At 43.1% G+C, this 9,427-nt stretch overlaps 1 protein-coding gene across 2 annotated transcripts in view; it reads left to right on the top strand.

Moving 5' to 3' along the window:
- Positions 1–4,604: 4,604 nt before the first annotated feature.
- Positions 4,605–9,427, top strand: part of bsnb (bassoon (presynaptic cytomatrix protein) b) — a 111,918-nt gene continuing 107,095 nt past the window's right edge. For both annotated transcript variants that reach the window (XM_029776108.1, XM_029776107.1), the window contains exon 1: positions 4,605–4,812. In XM_029776108.1, coding sequence (XP_029631968.1) covers positions 4,634–4,812 — 179 coding nt within the window. In that variant the 5' untranslated portion in view covers positions 4,605–4,633. The remainder of the gene's footprint in view (positions 4,813–9,427) is intronic.

Raw genomic sequence — 9,427 nt, 5'->3', positions numbered from 1 at the left:
TGTGTGGAAATTCTAACATGCTTCATATGGTGAGGATCGCTACAAGAGCTTTATATGTTGAGACACCGCTGGAGACTTTCCTAAGGAGGAGTCCAGAGGGCAGACGTAAGCGGGGGAGGCCCAAGACACCATGGCAGAGAAGTCAAGAGTTGAGACCGCGCTCCAGCCACATCAGTAGAGCAGGGCCACGGTGAAGATGGCCAGGGACCGACAGAATTGAAGAGCCTTTGCTGTGGCCCTATGCCCCAGCCAGCACCACTGAGATGAGTGAGTATTAAGAGAATGTCCAAGCTGCCTTTTTGTTTAGTTGCTGCCTATGTCCACGAGGTGTAGCAATGGCTCCAGGATGTGCTGCTGAACCCCCTTAGTCACAGTTATATCATCGACACTTTTCCATGGTCAGCAAGGCCTCTCGCCACATGGGTTCCTTCCAATGTAGTGTCGCTTTGGAGACGTTTAGCTACATTAATATATGCACCCAGAGAAAATAATTGTCTCTCCATCATCCCCTGTGTGTTTGCATCCGAAGCTGCAGTCTCTCGGTGGGTGTACACAGAGTATCCAAAACATTAAGAACACCTGCTCTTTCCATGACAGACTGACCAGGTGAAAGCTATGATCCTGTATTGATGTCACTTGTTAAATATACTTCAATCAGTGTAGATGGAGGGGAGGAGACAGGTTAAAGAAGGATTTATAAGCCTTGAGATATGGGATTGTTTATGTGTGCCATTCAGAGGGTGAATGGGCAAGGCAAAAGATTTAAGTGCCTTTGAATGGGGTAGGATAGTATGTGCCAGGCGCACCGGTTTGTGTCAAGAACTGCAACACTTCTGGGATTTTCATGCTCAACAGTTTCCAGTGTGTATCAAGAATGGCCCACCACCTAAAGGACATCCAGCCAACTTGACACAACTGTGGGAAGCATTGGAGTCAACATGGGCCGGCATTGGGGGTGCATCTCAATATTAGGAAGGTGTTCCTAATGTTTGATATACTCCGTGTATGTGTGTGTTTGTATGTTAGTGTGTTAACCTCACTCGAGTATGTGGGACGCTAGCGTCCCACCCGCGTGACACTCCCCAATAGCCAGTGAAATAGCAGGGCAACAAATTCAAAACAACAAAAATCTCATAATTCAAATTCATCAAACATACAACTATTATACACCATTTTAAAGATAAACTTCTCATTAACCTAACCACAGTGTCCGATTTCAAAAAGGCTTTACGGCGAAAGCATAGCATTAGATTATGTTAGGACAGCGCCTAAACAAGAAAAACAACACAGCCATTTTCCAAGCAAGGAGAGGCGTCACAAAAAAACAGAAATACAGCTAAAATTAAGCACTAACCTTTGAGGATCTTCATCAGATGGCACTCATAGGACTTCATGTTACACAATACATGTATGTTTTGCTCGATAAAGTTCATATTTATATCCAAAAACCCCATTTTACATTGGTGTGTAATGTTCAGAAATGTTTTGCCTCCAAAAACTTCTGGTGAATGAGCACATCAATTTACAGAAATACTCATAAACATTGATAAAATAAAAAACTGTTATTCAAAGAATTAAAGATAAACTTCTCCTTAATGCAACCGCTGTGTCAGATTTCAAAAAAGTTTTACGGCGAAAGCACACTTTGCAATAATCTAAGTACAGAGCTCAGTCATCAAAGCAAGCTATACAGTTACCCGCCAAGTTCTGGAGTCAACAAAACTCAGAAATAGTATTATAAATCTTCACTTACCTTTGCTGATCTTCGTCGGAATGCAGTCCCAGGACTCTTACTTCCACAAGAAATGTTTGTTTTGTTCGATAAACTCCATATTTATGTCCAAATACCTCCGTTTTGTTCGCACGTTCAGATCACTATTCCAAAGGCATAATGCGCGAGCGCAAAACCCTAGATGAAAAGTGAAAAAGTTCCATTACCGTTCGTAGAAACATGTCAAACGATGTTTACAATCAATCCTTAGGGTCTTTTTATCATAAATCTTCGATAATATTCCAACCGGACAATACATTACAGAGGAAAAAGAAGGAACGGCGCACCTGCATGACTGCGCAGTAAACAACTCATTGGCCTCAGGCAGTCCACTTGTTGAGTCAGCTCTTATTCTCTCCTCAGTCACAGTAGAAGCATGAAACAACGTTCTAAAGACTTTTGACATCTAGTGGAAGCCTTAGGAAATGCAAAATGAACCCTAAGTCACTATACTGTATAGGCAATCACTTGAAAAACTACAAACCTCAGATTTCCACACTTCCTGGTTGGGTTTTTCTCAGGTTTTTGGCTGCCATGTGAGTTCTGTTATACTCACAGACATAATTCAAACAGTTTTAGAACTCAGAGTGTTTTCTATCCAAATCTACTAATAATATGCATATCCTACCTTCTGGGCCCGAGTAGCAGGCAGTTTAATTTGGGCACGCTTTTCATCCAAAATTCCGAATTCTGCCCCCTACCCTAGTGAAGTTAATCAAGATCTCTAACCATGTTTTGACCAGATCGAAGACCAGAGGAGGACCCATAATTGTGACAAGTTCATATTCACCTTCATATCCATGCTGGCACAAGAAAGTAAGGCCATCTCTCACCCACATATCCAGTCTTCTATGAGGCGTGTGCTAAATATAGGCTAAAACCTTGGTATACCTTACATGCTTGACACCAACTGTCACAAGTCAACAATTCTGCCTATGGACATATTCATGAGCTCTATATATTGCAGGAGATCGACCATTGAGCAGTGTAAACCTAGCATTATACATAGACCCACAACCAGGAAGCCATAACCCAAGCTAGCCTCAATCTTAACTTTGGTCAAGTCAACACAACTCAACCTTATGAAGTAAAAAACCCACTCAGATTTATTTTATTTTTTTTAGGGCCAAAATGTCATTACGAATGTTGAGTGTATGTATTAAATAGGGCTTGTTCCGGTGTACTGGTTTCACCTTCTAATCTTCCTTAACCCAATGGCATTGTCACACCACCATGATAGAGCTGGCCATGCACACTGAAGATGTAGTGCTCTATGTAGGGAATAGGGTGCCATTTGGGACACTGATTCACTCAGAGCCAACAGTGCATTGATATAACTACATTGGAGTTAGCATTTACTTTTTCATTATTTTAGGCAGGAAATGAATCGTGGCAGACGGTGGTATGCTAACCCAATGTTAACTTTTATGCCTTTCCCTAATCCTAACCTTAACCTCACTGAAAATATACCTCATTTTAACCTTAACCTAAGTCTTGACCCTATGCCTGATTTCATTCTTCCGCTGCGCTGCGTCTCTCCAACAGCACCCTGGAGAGGCGTGCAGGGCATGGACAAGCTAAATATTTTGTGCCCCTGCCTTTGGCAAACTGGGCACTGCTTATCATGAGGCGGCATCATCACTCACCTAAATAGCCCTTATGCCACTGGGTGAGAGAAGCTATCATTGTTTATGGGCAGAATAATGTGAAGTTTTATGTGTTGTTGGTGGTGTGTCTTTGTCAGTTTAGCTCGGAAAATGCTGCCCTCTTCAAACTGCCGCCCTAGGAGGCTGCCTAATGGACTGGCCGACACTGCTCTACATGATTATTATTTACCACCTCTATCATTCATTTTCATTTAAGGTTATGGTTAGCAGTGTGGTTAAGGTTAAGTTTAAAATCCAACTTTAAGAAGATACTTTTTTTTTTTAAATAGGCAGGGTTTATGACTTTGTGGCTATAGAAGCTAGTGACAACCGTGTTTTTCGCAGGAGCATGAATGAATGAGAGTGGTGCTGAGGGGAGAGATTGTAGATAGCCTTATCAATGATGGAGTAGCCTTCGCTGCGGAGGAAATGACATCCGCTGGGTCCTGCAGAGCTGATCAATAGTTAACTGATCAATAGTCACAGAAACCGTGGCCAGAAAGGACAGACAGGGGGACTGGAAGGGACAGGGCAGCTGGCCGACACCCAAATAGCACCCTATTCTCTATCCAGTTTACTACTTTTGATCAGAGCCCTGTGGGCCCTGGTCAAAAGCGGTGCACTAAATAGGGAATAGGGTGCCATTTTGGATGCATTATCTGTCTAGTGCCCTTTGAGAATGTAGCCTTTTAACGAGGAAGAGACCGTGCAGGCTTCATAGAAGATTTGGTTTATTCTATTTAGTGGTCATTATTTTCAATCCATCTCAGCGCTTTAGAGCATAACAGGTTGCACAACCTGGAGAGCACCACTGTAATTGGTCCACTGTTAGAGAGACAAGCCTCTCCGTGGAGCATAGTAGGCCTATTAACAAACACTACGCCTACGTAACATGCAGTGGGCAATGGCGATGAATGACAGTTTCATGTTTAAATTGCTTCTATATTGGAAAATGTCATGTTTTTCAAATCGGTTCAAGTGTCTTGGCAGGCGACACAAACGAGGACTTAAGGGCACGCGCCCGTACGCGCTCACTCCCTTTTGCGTCAGCGCGCGTCCTCTGTCTTTCCGCCAGTGCGCGTGCTCCGTGCAGGAAACAGAATTATAGGCGATGATGGCGGAAGGGGAGCAGCGTTGAGTTTCCTCTGAGTTTTTTATTCTAACTGTAGAACCCTCTACAACTTCATTTCTCTCCTCCGAATCATCTTCCGAGACGATGGGGAACGAAGGCAGCATCGAGGGAGAGGGCCAGCCGGGGCAGCCCGGCTCCACTGTTCCTTCCCCGGGGGCTCCGACTTCCATTTCAGCACCAGCAGGCTCTGGACAGCTCATCAAGCCCAGCAATGGTGCGCCAACGGGAGGGACGGGGGCCGGACCCGGCCCGGGGATTAACAGGTACTATCTGGGACAGTTCTCTGCAGAACCGTGACAATAAAACAACAGTGTTTCTGTTTCCAGGATATTTATTTATCGTGATGCATGTCATGTAGCGTAGCCTTTAGTGGACGATCAGCTATAGCCTACAGTGGCCGTTTGTCAGAGTGTGGAGAAAATAGGCTACAGCTGGTGTTTTTAATTATTTATTTACAATATCGTTGTCAACACATGTTGTCCATATAGGCTAGGTGATTCCTAGCTTTGCAATGTAGCCATTTGTTGAATAGGTTACTTGTACAAATGTGATGCAGCAGTCATGCATAAATGGCTAAAACCTCACGTTAACAGGCGGGTAAGCTAAAGTAAGGCAGTCGGCTACTGTATAAGCTATAAAGAGAAGGTAGACATTTTAAATCGTGAATGGTCACAGCTCTATACTGTATAATTATAGCGTGCGTAAGCATATTGTAGCCACCAAATTGAACATTTTCATTGATGACGATTCCACGCCCGCTCTTGCACGGTGTGCGTGAGATTGGGCTATCAGATTGTAGCTATACTAGTGGGGCCATCTCTTTACGATGAAGCGAAACATCACGTTCATACTTTTTCCATTCTCTTTTGGTGATCTCTAAAATGTAGCTCTTTTAGTAGATAAGGGATTCCATAGCTTTTTACACTTTGATTCCACGATGGGCGTGACGTGTGAGGAAAAGCAGCTGCAGTGACTGTAGTGGTCTTTTCACGTGACGTAGATTCAGAGAAAGATCAACCGTTTTTGTCTCGTCAATTGACCACAACACCTGCTAAATAGCAGTCTAAAAGGCGACCGTTAGAGCCTTAGTAGAAAATACAATAATCACTTCTTCAATAGAGAATATTCCAATAGAAAAAGAAAAAAACGATAGATTAGTAACATACTGTACTTTAGAGACGGGGTGATGGTCGAAAGCATATTGAGTCAACGTGTTTCCATAACTCTTGAATCATTTGTATCGCCACACCTTTTAAATGGTCGGTTGCGCTGTTGGAGCACCATGTCGTAAATAAAACGTAAATATGTTCCCACGTATGAGACAGTCAAATGGACTGTGCAAAGTAAAGTTTGCATGCTAATTTCATGATTGTTACATCAAGGCCGAATCTTAGTGAATCATATGCCTCACGTGAAGAAGAATAGTCGCTTTCCCTCCCCATATGGTCTTTTGTCATTTGTCAAATGTAGCCTAGCCTACTGTGTGTTTACTATTAATATTAATTTGCTACTCATTATTCATTTGTAACAAACAAACACGCACACGCACACGCACACATACACACACACACACACACACACACACAGACAGGATGCTCAGCTGAAGACCTGTGTGTGTGTGTGTGTGTGTGGATAACTGTCAGACTGATGGTCTCTTGCATCAGTGTGACTGGATGACACAAGCTGAAGACCAGAATACCATCTGCAGATAGCGCTGCCTGTATTTTGCATGTAGTATGTACAGTATATAGGCTACTTTTTGCATGTATGTAAGCCTTGTCCGAGACAGAACGCATAGGGTAGTGAAGGCCACCCCCTCCAACCCTCCAAAATAATATAATGTATATACAGTGCATTCAGAAAGTATTCAGACCCCTTCATTTTTCAACATTTTGTTACATTACAGCTTTATTCTAAAATGGATTAAAATAAATAAACAATCTTCATCAATCTACACACAATACCCCATAATGACAAAGTGAAAACATTTTTTTTTTTTCAAAAAAAAAATCTGATATCACAAAAAACTGATATCACAAACTGAGCAATCGAGGGAAAAGGGCCTTGGTCAGTGTGGTGACCAAGAACCCGATGGTCACTCTGACAGAGCTCCAGAGTCGCTCCGTGGAGATGGGAGAACCTTCCAGAAGGACAACCATCTCTGCAGCACTCCACCAATCAGGCCTTTATGGTAGAGTGGGCAGGCGGAAGCCACTCCTAAGCAAAAGGCACAAGACAGCCCACTTTTTTTAGGTGCCAAAAGGCACTCTCAGGCCATGAGAAACAAGATTCTCTGGTCTGATGAAACCAAGATTGAACTCTTTGGCCTGAATGCCAAAATGTCACATCTGGAGGAAACCTGGAACCATCCCTACGGTGAAGCATGGTGGTGGCAGCATCATGCTTTGGGGATGTTTTTCAGTGGCAGGGACTGGGAGACTAGTCAGGATCGAGGGAAAGATGAACAGAACAAAGTGCAGAGAGATCCTTGGTGAAAATATGCTCCAGAGCGCTCAGACTGGGTTGAAGGTTCACCTTCCAACAGTACAACGACCCTAAGCACACAGCCAAGACAACGCGGGAGTGTCTTCCGGACAAGTCTCTCTCTGATTGTCCTTGAGTGGCCCTACCAGAGCCCGGACTTGAACCCGATCGAACATCTCCGGAGAGACCTGAAAATAGTTGTACAGCGAAGCTTCCCATCAAACCTGACAGAGCTTGCGAGGATCTGCAGAGAAGAATGGGAGAAACTCTCCAAATACAGGTTTGCCAAGCTTGTAGAGTCATACCCAAGAAGACTTGATGCTGTAATCTCTGCCAAAGGTGGTTCAACAAACTACTGAATAAAAGGTCTGAATACTTATGTAAAATGTGATTTTTCAGTTTGTTAATTTTTATACATTTGCAAAAATGTCTACAAATCTGTTTTCACTTTTTCATTACGGGGCATTGTGTGTAGATTGATGAGGATTTTTTTGTTATTTTATATATTTTAGAATAAGGCTGTAACGTAACAAAGTGTGGAAAAAGTCAAGGTGTCTGAATACTTTCCAAATGCACTGTATGTACAGTACCAGTCAAAAGTTTGGACACACCTACTCATTGAAGTGTTTTTATTTATTTTTACTATTTTCTACATTGTAGAATAATCAAACAATGAAATAGCACATGGAATCATGTAGTAACTTATGAAGTGTTATACAAATCAAAATATATTTTAGATTCTTCAAAGTAGCCACCCTTTGCCTTGATGACAGCTTTGCACTCACTTGGCATTCTCTCAACTAGCTTCACCTGGAATGCTTTTCCAACAGTTTTGAAGGAGTTCCCACATATGCTAAGCACTTGTTGGCTGCTTTGCCTTCACTCTGCGGTCCAACTCATCCCAAACCATCTCAATTGGGTTGAGATCAGGTGATTGTGGAGGCCTGTTCATCTGATGCAGCACTCCATCCCTCTCCTTCTTTGTCAAATAGCCCTTACACAGCCTGGAGGTGTGTTGGGTCATTGTCCTGTTGAAAAACAAATGATAGTCCCACTAAGCGCACACCAGATGGGATTGCGTATCCCTGCAAAATGCTGTGGTAGCCATGCTGGTTATGTGTGCCTTGAGTTCTAAATAAATCCCAGATAGTGTCATCAGCAAAGCACCCCGACACCATCGCACCTCCTCCTCCATGCTTCAAGGTTTGAACTACACATGCGGAGATCATCCGTTCACCTAAGACACGGCGGTTTGAACCAAAAATTGCAAATTTGGACTCATCAGACCAAAGGACAGATTTCCACTGGTCTAATTTCCATTGCTCGTGTTTCTTGGCCCAAGCAAGTCTCTTCTTCTAGTAATGGTTTCTTTGCAGCAGTTTGACCATGAAGGTCTGATTCACGCAGTCTCCTCTGAACAGTTGATGTTGAGATGTGTCTGTTACTTCAACTCTGTGAAGCATTTATTTGGGCTGCAATCTGAGGTGCAGTTAACTCTAATGAACTTATCCTCTGCAGCAGAGGTAACTCTGGATCTTTCTTTCCAGTGGCGGTCCTCATGAGAGCCAGTTTCATCATAGCGCTTGATGGTTTTTGCGACTGCACTTGAAGAAAACACTTGGTTTTCTACCAAATAGGGCTATCTTCTGTATATCACCTCTACCTTGTCACAACACAACTGATTGGTTCAAACGCATTAAGAAGGAAAGAAATTCCACAAATTTACTTTTAACATGGCATACCTGTTAGTTGAAATGCATACCAGGTGAATACTCCATGAAGCTGGTTGAGAGAATGCCAAGAGTGTGCAAAGCTGTCATCAAGGCAAAGGGTGGCTACTTTGAAGAATCTGAAATATAAATATACTGCTCAAAAAAATAAAGGGAACACTAAAATAACACATCCTAGATCTGAATGAATGAAATAATCTCATTAAATACTTTTTTCTTTACATAGTTGAATGTGCTGACAACAAAATCACACAAAAACAATCAATGGAAATCCAATTTATCAACCCATGGAGGTCTGGATTTGGAGTCACACTCAAAATTAAAGTGGAAAACCACACTACAGGCTGATCCATCTTTGATGTAATGTCCATAAAACAAGTCAAAATGAGGCTCAGTAGTGTGTGTGGCCTCCACGTGCCTATATGACCTCCCTACAACGCCTGGGCATGCTCCTGATGAGGTGGCGGATGGTCTCCTGAGGGATCTCCTTCCAGACCTGGACTAAAGCATCCGCCAACTCCTGGACAGTCTGTGGTGCAACGTGGCGTTGGTGGATGGAGCGAGACATGATGTCCCAGATGTGCTCAATTGGATTCAGGTCTGGGGAACGGGCGGGTCAGTCCATAGCATCAATTCCTTCCTCTTGCAGGAACTGCTGACACAC

The sequence above is a fragment of the Salmo trutta genome, chromosome 14 (genome assembly GCF_901001165.1).
Source record: "Salmo trutta chromosome 14, fSalTru1.1, whole genome shotgun sequence".
Lineage (NCBI taxonomy): Eukaryota > Metazoa > Chordata > Actinopteri > Salmoniformes > Salmonidae > Salmo > Salmo trutta.
This window is presented reverse-complemented; position numbering and strand designations above follow the sequence as displayed.